Here is a 20813-nt window from a genome sequence, read left to right as displayed (position 1 = left end):
GTAAATTGTAATTGGAAAATTTGTTGTGACTTCCGTTTAATTTTTATTGTTTTATTTTGTTGAAATATATTAATTTAATAATTTTTATACATTATTTTATGTGGCTACACATTTAATTTCAGTTTTGTCACCATTCGAGAAAGTTAATTCCGCTTTTCAAAAAAAATAAAATTAATAAGAGCTCTCACCTTACTTTACCTGATTTCATTATCTCTACCAAAATATTTCAAATGAGCGAGCTAATAAAGATTCAAAGAAAAATCAATCCCAAGACAGTGTTCAGATTTATGTCTCTTTCATATTTATTGGTGTAATTGGTCACTCTTTAACGCCAAAGGTAGATGAAGGGTGCTTAGTTTAGTTGAACAGGACTCCTTATCCTGATCATTACGGTCCTCTCCTCCATCCATCAAATGTTTGTCGCTTTCTGCCTCTTCCGCCTATTTCTCCCAGCCTATCTACTCGTGTCCACTTGTCTACTGCAAAGTGAACGTTTCCGCGCCGCCCCGGCTCACCGACAGTGTCCCGCCCGGTCCACGCTGCTTGCCCTCGTGCAGGCAGCGAATCTTAACTTCAAACAGCCTCCGCAAGTCGGTCCACATCTCCAGCTGCTGGGCCCGATCGGTCTTGCTGGCGGCCAGCTTGGCCTTCTCCTCCGACAACCGCTTGCCGATCGATTCCTGTTCGAAAATCTGTTGCGAAAGCGTTTCCTTCAGCGAAACGCGTCCCTCGGTGGCACCGTCACGGGACAGTGTCTCTTCGTTCGCCTTCTCCAACAGAAGCTGGGAACGCTCGTGCTCCAGCTGGAGCTCTTGCCACTGCTGCTCCAGCGTGCGGATCGTCCGCTCCGTTTCCGTGATCTTCGACTGCATCGTGGCCGACTCGGCATTCAGCGTGGCCAGCAGCGCATCGTAGCTCTGTTCGGAGAGGGTTAGAAAGACGGTATCGACAAATTATTAACGCTCGTGAACCTACAGACGAGATACCACGCACCCGCTATGAAGGGGCCATCTTAATTCGCATCAGTTCCCGAAGACCCTTTCCAGTGAACCCTACGCAGCAGCTGACGAGCTGGGTGCGCAAAAAGAAAACATCAGAAACACACGGGCCCGGAAGGACCACATGCCGGGGTGTCACGGAATTCCATCACACATCCCAGATTGGCAACTTGCACAAACATGCACCACGACAGAACAAAACACCCGAACGTTGGGAGCGATCGATCTTCGGCCAATACTTCGGCTTTGGATTGTACAATCGGACAGCCGGTGTGTTGGGTCGGCAACCAGGACCGCTCGATCCGCGCTTGCACATTCCAGCCTAGGTCCTAGGGCGTTTCCCGGGGTCCACCTTTAGCCGTGAGCCTCTCGGCGAAGGATCAGCGAAAAGAAGAGATCGAAGACCGAGGACACCCGTAGGCCTTGTCTCGTTCTATCGCCGGTCCAGCAATGGGAATCGATGCGAGAGACACGACAGGAGAACGAATCGAATCAAAGAACCGGCCTCGCAGGTAGTCCTCGGCCAAAGGGCTTCTCGTGAAGCCGTCGGAAGGTTCCTTTGGCAGGTCTCTGGTGTTTTTCACTCTCACCCAACTGACCCCGACCGGCAGCATCACGCCGGCGGGCGAGAGCCTCACCTGTCTTCCGGCAGCCCGATGCACTCGATATTTCTGGGCAATTTACCCGCGTTTTGCCAAAGATGGCGAACAGAGTTTTTACCGTGCAAATGAAGCAAAACTCCCTGCAATCGGTAAGCTCAATCAACCTCCAGAGTTAGCCTCGGAAAACCCACAAAAGGAATCGAAACGCTTACGCTTTTTCTACCTCTTGCTAAAAAAGGGAAAAAACAAAGCAATTTCCAACCGACCGCCAGCTGAAAGGAAGGAGATTTGTCTACCCACCGATTGGCAATTGGGACACCTTGGGACCTCAGCTACCTTCTTTTCTATCAGATCGCAGGTAGAGGCAGTCCCTCCCGCGGAAGACAAAAAATGGAATTTTCTTTCTTTGCCCTTAGCTGGATAAAAGCCCTTCTTTACACTATGGTCAATCTTTCTGGTCTTCATTTCTGTTTACTTTATTGGCTAACAACTATGACTATGGTTTTATGTACAACGCTCGGAGAGTACGGAAAGTTACGGAGGCCACCCCGAATTATCACATGGACAGTTGGACCCGTTGGTTTGGCGGAGGCTCAGTGGAACAGCAACGGGAGCACGATGGGCCCCCGGAACGAGTCGATCTTGACGCCCTTCGCCAGCAGGTCGCCGGCCAGCATCGTACACGGTTCCGAGAGGTCCGAGACGAGCATCATCTTCTGGGTTGTGACCGGGGCCTGATACAGCACCGAGTGCCGGGTGAAGCGCCGCCCGGTGACGGTGATCTCGCCGTTCTCGGCCAGCCCGTACGCTTCGACCAGAAGGACTCCGCCGTCCCGCGTGAGGGCACAGTTGTCGGGTTCGCGGGTCGACAACGTCACGCGCTGGCTGACCAGCAGCTCGGTGCCGAACGGAGTCGACTCCAGCCGCGGATACGGCAGCTTGTACTCGTTCAGTTGGTTCTCGACGATGGCGCTGGTCGTGTCCTCGATCAGTGCCCCGAGGGCCTCCAGCGAGACGGGAGCCCGCGACCGAACGCATTTCAGGATGGCGTCCATCTGGCGATCGTAGTGGTATCCGTTCGTCCGACCCATTGGTCCCGCCCGTACGTTCACCTCCTCGAAGTGGAGAAGGTTGTGGACGTTGTAGTCGATCAGGTGCGGCCCGTACAGTACGGAGAAGTCGGCCACGAACGTGTTCAGGAGCTGGCCGGCCACGAACGTGTTGCACTCTAGCAGCAGCTCGTCGCTAATCAGGATCCGCATCGCCAGGTGGAGGTACAGGAAGTGCACGTAGTACTTCGTCGGCAGGTGCTTCCGCAGCACGATCGGCGAGTAGTAGAGCAGGAACTGGCGCCAATCGTACGCGTCCCACTCCTCCAGCGCGTCCATCCGGCGCGGCTTCTGGCGGAACTCTCGCGGACAGTACCGACCGATGGCGTCCATCTTGGCGGAGATCCACTTCAGCGTCTTCCGGTTCAGCCGGTAGTCTAGTTTGCCGGTCGTCCACAGACTGACCAGCCGCTTCATGACCCCCTCGCACACCACGTACTTGTAGTCGATCATGAACTGGGACTTCAGGTCCAGGGTGAGCTCACCCAGTACCGGGACACCGACGTGGTGGCCGTTCATCAAGCCGTACACGAAATCGTCATCGGTCCGCTGCGAAGCCAGGTTCGCCGTCGGCGGGAAGGACGTGATCCCCTCGGCGAACTGTAGCTGGCCCCTCTGGTTACACTTGCTGCATCCGTACTGGGAGTTGGGCAGAGCCGTACACGTCACCAGGCTGTTGGCGATCGGATCGCAGAGAACCGCGCGGATCGCCAGCGTGTACGAGCGTGACTCGATGTCGAACTTGCGACCCTCCAGCTCCTTCATCTCGTCCACCAGCGGGCGCAGGATCTCGTTGGCGATGGTCGGTGTCGGAAATGCACCCTGGTAGACGCCGATCACGAACGGCTCGTCGAGCTGGACCGACAGTTTGCCCATAATGACCAGGTAGTGCGGCTGGACGGTGGAGCTGGTCTCGAGCGACTTGTCCGACTTGATCACGTAGAACGCCAGCTCCATGAACAGCGTCTGCATGTACCAGTGGTTGCTATCGTCCACGTACCGCTGCAGGTAGTTGGTGATCGATCGCTTGACGCCAAAGTTCATGTAATGGCCGACCGACATCGGTACCACCTCGAAGCTGCCGTACGTCGACTGTCGACTGCAGAAGCTGTCCCCGGATGTGGACGAGGACGTGTCGCTGCCGGACAGACTCACCTCCAGACCGCCGGACTTCATGAGGGACATCAGATCGCGAACCATCTCGTTGGATGGGTTGTGCTTCATCGTGAACTCCTTCAGCTGATCGCGCAACGTCGGCTCGTTCGGGCTGTACTCACGGCACGAAAACTCGAAACACTTCACCGCCGGCCGGCTCTCGGCACCGGGCTGGCCACCGGTATCCGACGAGACGCTGTATGCCGAGCAGTACAGGTACTCTGCCTTCGTCTTGTTTCGCTGCCGTTCGACGAGATCGTTCCGAAAGCAGCGCGTCAGCGGTTTGGTTAGGTTGTCGTTCAGCAGCGTGAGCAGATTCAGTTTGGCCATCTTCTTCAGCGATCGATTGATCCGGCGGGGCAGCTCATCGCGCTTCATTTTCACTGGGCTGGGCTGGGCACAGACACGCACTTTGCAAACACACAAGCACCAGCAGCGGTTCGATCGAATCGAGAAGCCGGGACTTCGGAGGACCTTCCACGAGAGTGATCGGCCCGCGTGACTGGCAACTGTTGACTGTGGTCCCGCTTCCAACGAGATCACTTAAAAAGGACCAACACTTTCTAGCCAAATCTTTGCCTGCTCGCTCTCTCTCTCTCTCTCTCTCTCTCTTTCTCTCTCTCTCTCTCTCTCTCTCTTGCCATAACTGTACACCCGAAGGATGTCCACGAAAACGGCAAAAGGAAGGCGGCGATTGCAGAGCCTCCGAGGACATGTGGTGGAAGTTCTCGTGCTCGATCCTCGATTTTCCTACCTCCGACGAAATGGTCCACGGGAGGCTGATATTTGAAGCCCGAAATCCCAGGGCCCAGGATTAGGTTCAGGACACAGACACACACGCTTGCAAGTGCAGCACAAATGGTTAACCACTAACAGGAGAGGATTGAGACAGTTGGATGTAGAAGCGGAAAGGAGCGGTATGGGAACGAACGTGGCGTCGTACTTTTCTCCGGTTACGGAAAACCAATTTAAACTCGGCTGTGGCCAACAAGCGGTGGGAAGCGGGTGTGATGTTCACGGACACGGAAACACGGACGTTGAGAGCAGCGTTACGCGTACAGGATGTGGTACAAGGTTCCCGTGGCAGGATAAGCCTGTTGAATGGAGTTTAATAGGCACTGAGGACTAAGAAGTAGCTCGTTGCTGTCAGTACCATGCAAGAGCGTTAATTTTTACATACACCTTGTTTTCTCATGTAACACATGGGATGAAGCAATGGCTTAAAAGAGTTACAAGGACTCCATCAGAAACTTCAACAAAACGTTGGTCTGCAAACGTGGTCGTGGAGAATCCGATAATGCCGAATGCTGAGGACCTCCAAATGCAGGTGGTAACACCAGAAAACATTTTAAAAATCCACAAAATCGTTTTGAATGATGCAACAGTGAAGTTGAGTCAGTTGAGCTGACATTGTAAAGATCAAAAGAACACGTTGGCTTTATATTCCATGAACATTTGACTAAGAGAAAGCGCTGTTTAAACTGTATGCTCACTGTTGACCAAAAATATGAATTATGAACCGTGGCTATGCTATGCGTGGCACTGTAACAAACCGGAATTTTTGCGTCGATATGTAGCAATGGATCAAACAAGGATCGATTATTTCACTCCGGGATCCAAACGATCGTCATCTGAGTGGAGTGCAACTGATGAACCTTGTCCAAGGCGCTGCCGACAGCATCGAACAGCTGGAAAGGTTATGGCCTCGGTATTTTGGGATATCCTGGCAAAACTATATCTTTGTATTGCTCCAATATACACAATGTCAAAAGATCAACACAGTGTCAACAGATCAATCGAGAACAACAGATCGTTATACGTTAGTGCTGAAATTGAGTGTTTGATGTTTTGTTTTGAGACCAAAGACAATTGATGTTTGATGTTTTGAGACTAAAGACTAGTTCAACAAAAGTCGTATTAAAATGTTAAAGAATGATTAGCCATCGTTATGAATCGCAATGCATTTAAATACACAAAATTCTGGCATATTAGACGCCCCTGTTTGCATAACTATTGGCAACTGTTGATAAAAATTGTAGAATTGTACGGAAAACTTTCCAACATTTAAATTATGCATCGCGATTCCGACCAAAAACATGCAATATTACGGTTTTAATTTATTGCGCTATTGCTGAGAAACATCTGCTCCCGGGAGCGATATTGAGACACACATCGCTAGTCTAGAGTTGTTTTATGGTGTAACAGCATAGATAGTTTTTAAGCATTCAGTTTTAAGCATTTTCAGTAAAGACAAAGTTGTGACATAAACATGTCTTACATAAAATAAGTAACTACAACATGTTTTTCAGAATGAAAAAGCCATAAATACGTAGTACAGACTTGAACTTGAGGTTGTACAAGATGTTAAATGTTTGTCTAAGGGCTTTGTACATTTTATGTCTTTTTATGAACCAGTGCTAGAGCTGCTCAGAACCTACAAGCACACTTTAAGATTCAAAGCTTTCGTTGTTCATGCCGGTGGGCTTGTTTTTTAAGTAACTCCATTGGAGGAACTCAATAAAATAGCTTTTAATGAGGATTCACAATAAAAATGTGTCTTAATATAAAAAGCGAATTGCGTGCGGCCATTTCCGGATGTAATTTTGAGAATTGAGCGTCTCCAGCTAGTATACCACAAAAATGTTCATTACCTTTCACTGTTATGCAATTTCCGGTACGCTGATTTATCTTGGGATTCCACTTTGGAGATTAATTCATCTGGAAAATTATTGTAACCTAACCATCGAACGTTTGAAAGACTGCTGATCGAACGGATTAAGTACAAATTGGCTCATTTTTATCCTCCGTTTAGTAGACGCTGCCCATTATTTTAACGGTCCACGGTGCAAGTGCATCGTAAGAGACTCCCACAAAGCAGACACCATTGAATTACCTGCTGAGTTGTCCGACCGACCGACGGCGGGCAAAATCCCAACGGAAAGACGACGACAAACCCCGGCACAACACTGGCAGACATCGAGCGGAACTACGGATGACCTTGAGGGCCATATGACCGTACGGCATGCTGCGGCAATCTGTCACCTCGTGTCATAAATTCCGAAACCGAAAATTTCTCCCTTTGCCGGCTGCGGTGTGGAATCTGGCACCTACCTGCTTCTTGGAGTCCATCTCGTCTTTCAGCTCAATCACGCGTTCCCGGAGCGGCCGAAGTTGCTGCGACAGGGGTGTCACCCGTTCACGGGCCCCCGCCACGGCCCGCTGGAGTCCGTCGACGAGCCGTGCCAACTCCGTCATACCGCGTGATGCCGTCGGTGACTCCGGGCGACCTGGTTCGGCGGGCGTGGCCGCGCTCTCTTCCGCCGTCAGCTGCGACAGCACACCCGACAGCGACGGATCCTGCGATTTGAGGTTCTCCAGGGTCTGCGTCAAGTCGTTCACCTCCGCCTTAACGGCGGCCAGCTCGGCCCGCTGCTGCTTGTAGACGTTGCTCTTGGCGCGCAGGGTGCTCACGAACTGCTTCAGCTCCTCGCCGCGCAGTATCACCTCCCCGACCGTGTCCTGCAGCTTGCGCTGCCGCTCCTGCAGCCGTTCCTCCACCTCGTGCAGTTCCTTCGTCGTCTGATCGAGCAACTCGGCGGCCGCTTCCTTGTTGCGGGCGACCATGGCCGCCTGCTGCCGGAACGGGCCAAGCGAATCGGCCTGCGTGCTGTACTCCGTCATGCGGGCCTCCACCAGCTTCTGGATTTCGCGGCTCAGGTCGTCGATCTTCGACTGGAGCTCCTGCAGATCGGCCCGCCCGATGCTCGGCTCATCGATCACCTCCTGGAGCGTCTGTACCTCGGAGCGCCGCTGGCGCAATTCCTGCGGTAGCTTCTGCTGCACCATAAACTCCAGCACCTGCGTCTCCTCGACGATGCTCTCCATCAGGTTCTGCGGGGTGGCCCCCTGCACGGCCATACGCGCATTGTGCAGCTCCTTCTGGAGCCGTTCGTGCAGCATGTTGGCCCGGTTCAGTCCCTGGCGCTGGTCGTCGATCTGCTGCATCAGTTCCCGCTGCCGCTCCTTCTCGATCCGCAGCGCGTTGGCCGCTTCCAGCAGGAGCTCCTGCTGCGGGACCTTATCGAGCCGGGCCTGTGTTCGCTCGATGCGCTTCTTCACGTTCTCGATCTCCGTCTCGATGGCGCTGATGTCGTTGCGTAGTTCACGCGTTTGCGCACCCTCGTCCACCGACTGGCAGTGGGCTCGGTGCGCCTCCTTGAAGTCGTCCATCGTCTGCAGGTACTGCGCCCAGAGGCTGCCCAGCTCCGGCATCGACATCGCTTCCGGGGCCAGGTCAAGCGGAATCAAGAACCTGTAACGGAGCAAAACAGCACCCTGTAAACGGAAGTCCTCAGGGCGGCAAGCACTACGTACCGAGCCAGATACGACGCCTTCTTGACACGCTCTCGGTTCTCCAGCACCCAGCGCAGGATCGGATGGATCAGCTTCTTTTCGCCGCGGACCAGGCCCCGCCGGAACGCGCCGGGGTCGTCGATGTCCGCCGACGGTCGGTACTGCACCTTCCGCAGGGCTTCCATCACCTGTACGTTCGTGTCCTCCGGATCGGCTTCCCGCACGTCCAGCTTCTCGATGGCCCCGAACGCGTGGAACACATCGACCAGCACCTGGAGCAACGACTCCGGCGACAGCGAATCGAACGTTATCAGGTTGTAGTCCGTTTCGAGCAGCTTATTGAGCTCGACGACTATCAGTTTCAGGTCCTCGGTCATGATCACGTTCCCCCCGTTCCACACTGCGCCAAACGGTAAATGCGGAGCCAAACGGGTTTCGCTCTGACGTGGCGAACGTCGTGCTCGTTTGTTTTGCCGCTCCATGGCGATGGACGTTGCCATGGTGACGTTCCGTCATGCGCAGACGTAACCGCCTTTCGGATGGCATCACGCGGAGTAGGGTTTGGTAAACAAACGAAGCAACAGGTGCGCGAAGGGAGGGTTGTCGTGGTCGTGGCCGGTCGATAATAAACCCATCACCTCGGACAATAAAACAATAACCATTACGGCCCTGGGCACTGACGATGTAGTGCGTGGCCCCGGCCCCAGCACCAGCATGCGTCCTTTGCACCGAATCGACATGCAAGCCGTACGGTGGTCGGCACAAAATGGGATTCCGGAGATTTGCCACAAGCGAGTAACCCTTCGTTTGGATGTCGCAAAAGCAGCTCCTTGAGCCTCTGGCTGACCTTAACAGCAATATTGCTTTCGGGCCCATCTACTTTATCTAAATACGACTCAAAACAATGCATCGATGGAACCGTTGGCGATTTAAACGATTACAATAAGCATTCGTTGTCACTTGAAATCGTAAAAAAAACCGAACGAAAGTGAAGAATAAGGATCGTAGGATCGTAAAACAAGGAATAATAAAACCCTATTTCCAAAGCGGTGAACTCAAGCTGTACGAAATTTGCAAAGCTCATTTCCACTTCGGTGGTTATGTTCAATAAACAGAATGGTCGTGTTTGGGACATCATCGGCCTGTTTTCTTCGGAAATGAAGAATTGGTTGGTTCGTCTGCGAAATTGAAGCTAGAAATTTAGACAACAGAAATTCTACCACTCTGATTGCCTTAAAAAGTTGCGTCAAACAGAAGCCCTATGAGCCATAACCATCCTCCTAAGCCTTATCCTTACCTTCATTTTTATTCGGGGACGCAATTGAACTAATTCCTCTTTTTATACAAAGCAAACTTCAACAGCTTTTAAACGCAGCTTTGAGCATTTAAATGGCACCATTTATCAAAGAAGCTAGTTTCATCATTTGTTTCGGCTGCGTGTGGACTGTCCAACTAATAACGTCCCAGACTCAGCACATTCTGATTTACGCTGTGGACCTTTCGAGGAATACCCCAGTTTTGGCTATGACAGCTCTCTCGGGACAACTCGTAAAACAAAGACTTGCCGGAGCCCGAACGTTGTGAAAAAGTGATTAATAATTTTTGTAGTACTTGTTTTTGAGTAGGTTTTCTTTAAGCTTCAGTATCAGTAAAAGGTGGTAAGTGAGCTGATGGTGTATTTCAAACACTACTAGTAAAGTAGTCGAAATAGTCAAATGAGGAGTAACTTGTCGTGGAACGAACCAGGTCGTTGGCTGTCAATATCCTGGTCGATTTTACCGGCTGCCCCAAAAAACAAGTCGTGAGTCGTTTATCGAAAGAAAGTAGCTTCGGACGTGAGCCACAACTTCGATTGACCCGTAGCGCTTGCAATGCTTACGATTCGTAATATAAAGATACCTGACATATAAAGAGGAAAACAAGAACTAGGAATTGGTCATCTGTTTCTGTTTACTATATGAATGGGAAAAAATTGAGCTGCAAAAGTGCAGTAACACATAGTAGAACCAACCACCAGCAGCTTGTCCTTCACAGGAGTGCCCAGCTGAATGAATGTTCCTTTCCTGCGAAGGCCAAACGGAGAAAAGAAGTTTGAAACGAACCATGGCTACAGCATGACTTCTTCTTCTTTGGCTGGCGAAGGATACACACTGGTGATAGCATTGGAACACCGGAAGGACACTGAGGACATCCTCCCGCTGTGCTGTATTCGCTCGTGTGAAGGTGCTAAATTTACATACGCTCCGCCCCTGCTAGACAGTATCCAACTGTGCGGGTAATCCGTTTGTTTTCTATCCAACACCCCCGGGCAGTTCCGACCCGGGGTGACCGGGGTCCGGGCCTGCGTCCAGATCCAGTGTGGGCACAAATTAATATTAATGCCCGTCACCATCGCTAGGTCGGTACAGAGTTTTACACAAAACAATAGCAAATCGCAGTCGCCACGCGTGACGCCACACGTCCGCCGGCGATGCGTGACCGAATCCTCCGCGGTCCGTCCGCGGATCTCCCCGTGCCGGGCTGACACAGTGGCCACGGACAGCTCCAGACAGTGAATGCACTGAAAAGCTGCTTCGAGACAAAGTTATTAATATTTAACGGCGGCGGCAATTCATCAGCGACCGTCTCGTAGACGACGGCCAGTCAAACCGCGAATCGTGAAAATAGATTTTTTATTCTGCACAAAACTATTTGTGGTCTGGTCGGACATGAGTTTATGCGTCGAACGTTTGTCCAATGGCTCAAAGCGATGGAACTTTTCCTGTGCCCTGGCGGTACTTTTCGGTCAACCCAAGAATCACTAAATCCGTGCTCTTCCTACACGTCGATCACTCCATCCGTCATGTGGAGCGCCGGGTTCTGTCGGGATCGGAAGCAAATCGATACGCCAGCCAGCCAGAAGGAGATGCTGTCCCGCGCCTCGAGGGCTATATAAGATGGGTTCACCCTTCCGGTGGTCGGTACAGTGGCGCGTTGATGGTAGTGCAGTGAACATAGGAGCCACCCAGAGGAAGCCATCAACATCCCGGACCAACCATGTGTAGGCTGTACTTTTTCTTCAACATTATCTGCCTGTATCTGGCCATCAAAAGTGCACTCGGTGTGGAGCTGGACGGAACTGTAGGTCCCCCCGGGGCACTGATCGGGCGTGTGTGGAGCTTGAATGTCGCTACAGACCGCTCTTCGCTAACCGTTGCAGGATCAAAAGTTTTCCGACTTCCGGCCATCGGCACACGACGGCGCTGACAGTCCAATGGATGGCGACGGGGTACGGCGCGATGACGACGGCGGGGACGGAGTGAGCAAACGGGCCGCGGCCATGTGGTTCGGGCCCCGGCTCGGCAAACGGACACTTCCGGCCGATCTGCACGACGAGCTGGTGGAAGAGTTTGACAGCGAGCCGCTGGCGTATGTCGGAGAGCAGCCGCAGAAGTTGGCCAACGAGCTGGTGGCGGGAGCCCCGTACGTTGTACTCCTGCTGACAGCGAAAACACGTAAGACCCTCGCATCCTTGTTGAACCGGACCCGCCGCTGATCTCGAACTGTATCCGCAGGAAAACCACAGCCCCTGTTCTTCCACACGGTCGCACCGCGGCTGGGGCGACGGGACTCCGTCGGTGAGAACCACCAACGGCCCCCGTTCGCCCCTCGGTTGGGTCGGAATCTGCCGTTCTCGCCCCGCCTGGGACGATCGTTCAACGCGGGATATCCACTTCCGGTGGCGTTGTCCTACTAAAGACGACCGGACACCAGGCAACCCCCCGGGAGCCGGGAGCCGCCGGTCACCACGACGGTTGCGTTTATTAGCATTTGAAAAGGAACACGACCACACGACTCTAATGGCTGGAATCTAATAAACTCGATCGTCGTGCGCCGCCGTCCGGCCGGCCACCGGCACCGCCGCCCTGCTCACTCGGAACCCCTCGGAACGATCTGTAAATGCGCTCCAACGTGAACATTATGCACTTTAATAAAATATTACGGATGAAAAACCAGTGCCAGTCCCAATAGTCCAGGTTCGGCTATCTTTTGCGGGGGGTTCCTAAACTCGGCATTCGCTTAGAATGTAAACGAAGGAACGGGGGGGCAAGCTAGAGTTGAGTTCACTCCAAAACCATCACTGGCCCCAGCATAGACCCACGGAATGGCAGGTCGGATACATGAGGGCTTTAAAGGGTAAGAGTTCTACGTACATTACGGTTCCAATTGGTACTTTTGGATGCTATATTATCCTTGCCAGATTTAAATTTTTCACTTTATTCTTGGTGGATAAGTATTAAATTCGCAAATTGCATCGTTAAATAGTAACCTCGTCGCAATATCCACAAACGAAGACAAGGTGCGTCGTTACTGAATATCTTAGAGAGGAGTATAATTTGTTTCCAGGTATAACCCTATTTTACGTCAATCTTCGAAGTATATACAGTGGAAAAAGAAAATGAAAGCTTAGCTACTGAACATTTCAATAATATGTCAAAAATAAGTATATCTTCTTTTTGAACCGCTCTGTTGAGACGTTGAATGTAAGTTTCAGGTTTTAAGATCACATTTATTACGATTAAATGACATTTAGATTTAACCTTTTAGATTGCTACGCCCATCATAGACAATTGAGGTCATAGGTGAATTTGAGCACCGCGAAACATCAGTTAAATTTGGAAGCTAGATATTTTTTTTTAGTTTTTCACACCATTTTCCTTCGTTTTGGTCGTTTTGCTTGCTTCGCTAATATAGCAACTAACGCAAATTTAATTATTTATGAACAATAATAACGAGATTTTTTACATGCTTTCATATTCAAAATGTCAAATTAGGACTGAGAAACGTATGGTCAAGAATTTGCAAGATATTATGCTCTGTTTGAATCTGCTTGAAATACGACAAAAACCTCTCAATATTGTAACTGTTGAAGAACGTCAAATGGCCATTAACATTTGAAGTGAGTGAGTTAAATAAATTGAGTTAAGTTCGGTTAAAAAATGAGTTAAATATCGGTTAATTAATCAAGGTTTATAAAAACGAAGGTCGTATTCATCATGTTGAAGCTTGAGGTGCAAGAAATCAACACCAAAACGAGTTAATAAACGTATAGTGAATTTCTCCTCCGCAAACCCCTTTCAATCCACCTAAAATATTTGGTAAAAACTAACATCAGAAGGTAAAGAACGTAAAGGTAAAGAACTCCCTTCCGTGCATGTCGTTCGAGCGCATTGCTATAGAATGTAGATACTGACTCTACTACCATCATGAGGAATTTTCTGCCATATGAGGTCCAAATTATAACGGCATTATGTTCCAAGGATTCATTGTCTCCATGAAATCTACAAGCCTTTCTATATGTAGATTTCACAGTACAACAGGATAGTGCAGTAATCCACAAGCCAGTACAATAATTTCTTTCCTAAACGGAATTGAAGGCTTTGACAGCATGGCTCCGATTTATGGAAGGATGTTCCGTGCAAAAATAGAACATATTTAGAATTAGTCAATGAAATTGAAATTATTAAACGATCCATGATCGAGATAAAATGTTAAGTATCAGCTTCGATATCCAAAACTTTCCGGTTCTCGTGTAGAATTGACACTGTCTCGGTTAACACTGCCAAATACTGGCCCAAAAAAATGGAAAAACTATCTAGACTGTGCCAATTGTTGTGCCAATATGCCTGTTCTGTTACCTCGACGCAAACACCTTCAAAACAATATTCTCGTTAGTCTGGCTAAACTTCCAACAGAACCGGGAGAAGGCACACCAAATCATCAGGAGGTACAAATTAGTCCGCCGTCCCACCGTGGTTGGGAAAATCTAAACAAAAAACCTCGAACTTCACGGAGCCTTACCCGGTGCGTTATAGGTTACCGTTGGCTACCCTTTCCTGCTACGGCTGGCGGTAGAATATTTTGTAAGCTTGATTTTTTGGGTTCCAACCGCAAGGCAACCTGGCAGCGTATAATAAGCTTTGAGGCAAGGTTCAAGAGGCACTCGAGGAAACATCATCTGAATTCAGCACATCAAACTAGACGCCACGGCAACCGGCCAGCGTTGGCCATCCTTCATATATTTTTTTTTATTTTTCAAGTACCATCACAACTCCAATCCAGCGTGGCCTTCCAGTGGCGGCCCAGGAACAACCCCGGTAACGACCATTAAGGCCCCCGCGCACACAGCTTCGTGTTGCCTTCACTTACGCCAATGAGGTCCGCCGGGGCCCTGCGCTGCGCTGTGTGGGATTCCAGCAAATTACTAAATTAGCCCACAGACATTATTCAATTATAAAAAATCAACCTCATCTGCTTTGGCAACAATTTAGCGTTGTCCGGTCGCCGCCCGGCCAGTGGGCCCCCCAGGATAGGCCTTCGTCCTTCTTACCGTCAGCGATTGTTGACAAACAGATGTTGATGGATCGATGTTGTTTTGCCGCATTGCACCGGCGGGGAGTCGTATTTAACAAAACGCTTTATTTCCGTTTGTCTTTTTTCTCCGCAATTAGCTACGTCAGCTCTCCGTCACACCCTTCCGCGTTGCGGCCGCCGAACGATGGACGAGTTCGGAGTTCGCCATCCTTCGGCGGCACAGACGGACCAGAAAGACGGCGTGGTGCCACCAGGACCCAATCGCAGCTTGTGCCTCCCAGGCGGTGGCCGTTCTGGCCACTTAAGCACGCGTGCAGTTATGGTTGAAGGAGTTCCGCAGCAAAAACAATCCGAGCTCTTGCAAAATTTATCGATACTCGTCGACGTAGTTACGCCGGGGAATCTGCGTGTGCAGAACGCTCGGCCGTCGGTGAAAGGACAGTAACGACGACGACGAAGGCAATCAACCGGGTACCGGCCACTAATTGCTCCATCAGGCCGGAATCAAACCCAGGCAGTTCTGAGGACCCACGAAATATTGCACCATTCCGATGATAGATGCATCGACCGAAATCGTAATTGTTTCCTCAAACACAATAAGGCTCTCCGGCAGATCCAATCGCCCTGAACAGTAGTTAAAATCTGCTGGACTGTCCTAAAGGAATCCAGGACCTATAGAATATAGAGACTGCCACGGCAACAGATTGGAAGCGTTGGTACGCAACTTTCGGCTCGGACCTAAGGACTGTGCCTGGGAAGGTACCTCCGCGTTAGAAGGTCCATTTTGTGGGCCATTCTTTTGCCTTCCATTTTGTCCCCTTCCGAGCCATTGGCAATCTACTGCTACCTAATTTGTTGCCAGCCAGCGTGGCAGCCATCACTTTGCAAAACAAATTCGCATCCATCGCGCCGGACCAATGCCAGACCAGGCCAGCAGCCTAGCCAAGACGCTGTCGGCGAATGTGTCCAATCGGCTTATGGTGGCGCTGGAACTGGCTGGAACATAACTGGCGGCCGCGAAGGTGCGTCATAAAACTGCTCAACCGTCAAGCGCCTCGCTACCTCGCCTTGCGCCGCCGCTTGATTTGAAGGAGTATAGTAAAAAAAATCGATGGGCCCGTGGTCCACGGGCTTTGTTCTTGGCCCCCGCCGGGTGGCATACCTTGCCGTGTCATAATTTTACGACGCCCGTCTCCGGCTAGATGCAATCGGCAAAGGGTTGCCCCGGTTGCAGTTGCACCCGCCCGCCCGGGGGTTGCATTCTAATTGAACCGCATCGAGCGTTCGGAGGTCGGAATGCAAAGCATCCCTAACGAACGTCACTCGTTAGTAGCCCCCAAGTCCTTGGCACTTCCCGAAAGTGCAACGCGCGGCCGCTGACCGTGAAGTAAAGGAACTGCCAGCGCGGGATGGTGGGGCTACCGAACCGGTAATGGGCCGGAGTCCGTAACCTGATCCGTGTCAGTTGCTATCTCTGTCGCATTTGTTGCGAGTCAATAGCCAGGCTTGGGCCAATAACCAAAAACGGGGAACACTTTAATACACCCTCAAGGACGCGTTAATGTATCTCCACGCTGCTTTTTTTTACAAACGCCCCAACAGGTGGAAAATATGAAAGGAGGTAGTCTGGAGCGCGCACGAGCCTGGCACACGACCAGCCACAAAATTTGCGCGCCAGCGGCCACCGTAAAAACGGCTTTGCCCAGGGTCAGGATGGATTAACAATTTTGACAGAGCGATTAACATATGGCCCCAAATGTTTGGTGCCGGAACCGGTTCAAACCACTAAGCCTTCGAAAACCCTGCCGGTGAGTGATTCGCATGTAAGCGACTTCAAAAAGATTGATTGATCGATCGTTTAGTAGGGCAGTTTGGTGAACTTTAGTGAACTTTCGTGACGCGCCAACAATGCGTGAGCATTCCTGCGACAGGCAGCCATCAAGATTCAATCAGCCTTCTTCTGTCGGTTCCTCGGCCGGGCGTGCGCCAAGCGTCACTCGAAAAGCGGAAAACAAACCTCCTTCGGCCGCAAAGTGCTACTGCCGATGGTTTTTTGCTCCACTCCAGAGCCACTCCGGGAGGCTATCGCACGGTGGCGCACATAATTAACATTTTGAATATTGCACGCTGGTGGCAGGATATGTGCATACACCTTGATCGGTGCGTGTTACCCTTACGGAACCGGAAAAGTATCTTACAGTAGTAGAAGGCCTAGTAAAAAAAGTGATGGAAAAGCGGCACGATCCTTACTGTCTCATCATGTGATCTGCACACGGGTTCGATTCGGTCCTGTGATTTCAACCTGCCTTACCCGTCAAGTTCCATTCGACGAGCAGTAACTTGGCTCGAATCGAAAGCAACGACAGAGACGGATGCCGGCATCTTGGCAAAATTTTAACGTAATTGGGCTGGAGCACTTCACTGACCGTGGTGATGCATGTAGTCCACTCGATCCCGTGGAATATGCCATACTAGGCTGGGCGTAGAGTGGCAACCTTGTCCGCAACCGAACATCAACATGCGTAAGACCTCGAAATCTTGGGCAGTTCTGGAACGAATTAAAATCGCGAAGCATATCATAAGCAATTCGAAGGGCGCCTCGGCACGAGATTCTCGTCGATCATTAAGTCATCGTTTTTGAAAGCATTAAGCGATAAATTTTGAGTTGCTAGTATTGAAAGAACTGGAAGACCGTAATCGGCATGGGTTTCGCGGTTTGTGGGATCCACGATCGCCTTTCTTCCTTTATTTCTGCTAAACACCTGCCTAACTATGACGCATTCCTTAATTAAATAATAATGAAAATAATAATTACATTCAATGCCAATACTTTAAAATATCTACAAAACCCTTAGTTTGAAACAAAGTGTTACTAAGTTTGATGTTCGTTGACATGCTTACTTAAGCCACCAGAACGCCTAAATTTGCTCTAAAAATATGTTCAAAAGTGAAAGGCGAAACCCATAGCCGAGTACGTTGAGTTTTCTTTGGATGAATGTAATTCAATGATTAATTCCCCAACATGATGTACTAAACTACAACCACTTATACAATGTCTTGCACACGGTCAAGGAAAAGTTTGCGTTTTTAAGTTAATAAAATTAAGTATTGTTTGTGGCATAGAAATAGCATTTATCTACCATTTGAGATTGATCGTCAATTATTCCTTATGCATTCAAAAAATTTACTCAAGTATGCAGAATATTGTGTATACTGCTTAGTTATTTTGCTATGCTTGCACTGTAAAATTGATTGAAAAAAAAATATTTAAAAATGTATTTAAAAAAATCTTATAGTCGAAAAATATTCAAACAGCATTTGCCACTGCATTTGCGGAAACTGTCTCGAGTACGACACTTCTTGTGCTTCACAAAATTTAAGCCATCAGTCAATTGAGTGAAACAAACGAGGTACAAGGTAAGTGTCAACGAGTCGCAGCGCACGGTGGATCGAAAAACCGGGTTGAGTAGCCAATTTTGATTTGTCATTAACACACCCGACGACGGCGCCCGCTTCCGAAATCTTGGCCCGCGGCCCAATATCCTTGTTCGATTTCGAAGCTTATTTGGCAAGCGCCATACTTCCTACAACCTATCGGCAGTGTGCTCGCCGCCAATCAACTAGTTCGCATCTACCGGAACGATGCAGACCCGAAACGAGGTGCAGAAACGAATCGACGATTAAATGTAAACAATGACTTTCATTTTGGTATGAGAAAATAATTGATTCCGGCATCAAACACTCGCGAGCGACCAGAAACGACCGGCCTTCTCTGAGTTAATAAACATTTCTTGACCGCACAGCGGTCTTCTTCGTTTTACCGGTGGACCCCTAGTTTATCCCACGATCAAGTTCCGAACAGTGAACAGTGTCTAGATGTATCTTAAGTCATGTATTGCGTGATCGAATAAAATATAGAACATTTTATGAATTTAGTAACCAGCAATATTTAAACAACCGATCGTCTGGACATTTACAACATACAGTTGGCCATTAATTTTATGTAATTTTTAGAGCCTTTAGTTTCCCTCAACACTGAAATTAATTTAATAAGGGCCCTCTAGCCCGCCTCATTCGTTAATGAGATTCATCAAACATCGTAGCTCATATTTATAGAAAGTATTAACGTCACCGGGCGGTTATCGTCGATCGTCGATCCTTCAAGCTGATCACGGTTGATAGCGAAACAGGGTTTCTGATGTGCATTCCATTGTCGTGGTGATTTTTCGCATGCCAAGTTGTTGTTGTTTGACGGGGTAGGGATCACACTCAGTCACCAAGTTAACGTTACCGAACCTGACGTTCCAGTTCTCCGGGGAATGTTAAGCTGACATTACGGAAGTTATGTTTGCGTTGCCGTTTTTTGTTGGCGATCAGAGTTCCAGACAGACGACCCACAACCTAGGCTGCACAAAGAGCCCGACGAGAAGCCCTCCGAGTGGGTGTGATTCGCGCTGATGTTGATACTCCGTAGAACTTACCTTCACCTGGTGGGGGCTGGTTTCGTTACTTCTGGAGTAACCGGTTATTTAAGCGTGAAAGCACTCTCGCGGGCGCTGTTGGCGCGATGGAATCGGGAAGAGGTCAAACATCTTCACAATGTCAAAGCATCACAATACTCGATCGTCCTTAGGTACGCCGTAAAAGTGAGCGTTCTACCGCGTAAAAGACGCAGTTCATCTATATGGACCTCAAGGGTTGTGAAAACGACTGAACGACTGAACTAGGTTAGTCATGCGAAACTGGGCCGTTAACCACCTTTCAAAATTCCCGAATGCTAAATTCTGAATTAGTTCGGTTGTTCCCTCGTTGCTTTCAGTTTGAGCTGTTAAAATACATTCCTTAATCATGATTCATGAAGATCTATACATTCCTGTTTTTATTACCCTAAACAAAAGATTAATAAGACTTGAATATTTGCTTCCTATTTCTGGTGCAACTATGTCAATAGCTTCATCACCGTTGCTTTCAGAAAGGGTAGTCCAGAAGGCAGAGCAGAATGCCTGGCGTCAGTATGTGCGCTCGACACGGTGTGGTTCTGAACCCATTCTTCAGAATCTTGATGCGGTATAAAAATAGCATCTCCGAGATCCAGTTTTTGTTCCTGTCATCCTACAGGAATATACATTCCTAGAACAGTTCTCAGATGAGCCTATGCGTGGAGGGTTTGCGGTCCAGAGCAAGGATAAACGACGTACTGACCTCGAACCGCTCCACTATTTTATCCACGCTTTCGGAGCCGCTTCAGAACCACTTTCAAATCAGTGGCAACTTCATGCGACTGTTGGCGATAAAAAACCGTACGTACCGGTGTGCAGCATGGGACAAAGAACGAGGAAATGACGGAGGATGTTTTAAAATAACCATCTAGTTTCGTGTCGCTGCCATTGCTACTTTTAGCTTGAAACTGTAGGGTGAACCACTATAGGGTGAAGTTGCTACGATTTTATTCGAAAATATGAATTATTGTGGATGAACAGAACACGATTTCTCGAGTGTTCTCCAGAACTTTAGCCACCGCTTTTCTTCACAAACAACACATTTTTAAAATAGCATCATACCCGCTTTAAGCAGAAGGTATTTTTAATTTATAAATTATTTGAATTAAAAACAATTTTTGTGAAGGACTGAGTGTTCGAATTCGGTTTCACCACAGTCGCACCCAAAGACGCTTCAACTCGTGATACAACCGACAACAGGGAACTTCCTTAGACACTCAATGCAATGCCTCAAACTTCGACCATCACTGTCGGCAAACGTTCGCGAGACGGCGGCCCACGATCCCCATGATAACCGATCATCAATAAGGCGGATTCTAGAGTCGGATGGTGCAACCCGCCGGACACATTTGAAGCACTGCCCACACCGTTGCATAACGTCAGAGTGAGGAAAATTTAAATATGAAAAGAAAACCCTTGCCACCCCACTCGGTGCGATTAATAAAGTGCCCTGGAGTGCTCGGGACCGCCTGCCCTTGACATTGCGACGATAGAGCCACTATCAGGAACTGACGTGCGTTGCATCACGCTGCACCCGTTTAATGTCCATTAATCAAGCCCGCTAATTATTTCCGAGAAACGGACAGCCACACACCGAGCGGTAAATGCAAAGTGTACAGCCACCCTTTGGGGTTCGGTCCGGAGATCCCACGATCACAACCTGTCCGATTCCTGTTCCACCGTAACTCCGAGGGCATTCAGAGCTTCTTACACTGTCAACTGCAAAGCGCGCGCGCAGCGGCG

The 20813-nt window shown here is 49.5% G+C and overlaps 2 protein-coding genes across 2 annotated transcripts; one reads left to right on the top strand and one right to left on the bottom strand.

Annotated features, from left to right (window-relative positions):
- Positions 1–476: 476 nt before the first annotated feature.
- On the bottom strand, positions 477–8594 carry LOC131211256 (intraflagellar transport protein 81 homolog). The gene is made up of 3 exons (XM_058204661.1): positions 8239–8594; positions 6976–8176; positions 477–917 (listed from the first exon to the last, which is right to left on the bottom strand). The coding sequence occupies exons 1-3, from the start codon at positions 8592–8594 to the stop codon at positions 477–479; spliced, it is 1998 nt and encodes a 665-aa protein (XP_058060644.1).
- Positions 8595–11200: 2606 nt separating this feature from the next.
- Positions 11201–12195, top strand: LOC131210668 (PBAN-type neuropeptides-like). The gene is made up of 3 exons (XM_058203948.1): positions 11201–11337; positions 11417–11711; positions 11772–12195. Exons 1-3 carry the CDS (start codon positions 11254–11256, stop codon positions 11951–11953), a joined length of 561 nt encoding a protein of 186 aa, XP_058059931.1. The 5' UTR covers positions 11201–11253; the 3' UTR covers positions 11954–12195.
- Positions 12196–20813: the final 8618 nt, after the last annotated feature.

The sequence above is a fragment of the Anopheles bellator genome, chromosome 2 (assembly GCF_943735745.2).
Source record: "Anopheles bellator chromosome 2, idAnoBellAS_SP24_06.2, whole genome shotgun sequence".
In the NCBI taxonomy this organism is placed as follows: Eukaryota; Metazoa; Arthropoda; class Insecta; order Diptera; family Culicidae; genus Anopheles; species Anopheles bellator.
Note: the sequence above shows the minus strand (reverse complement) of the source record. Positions and strands in the feature narration are given on the sequence as shown.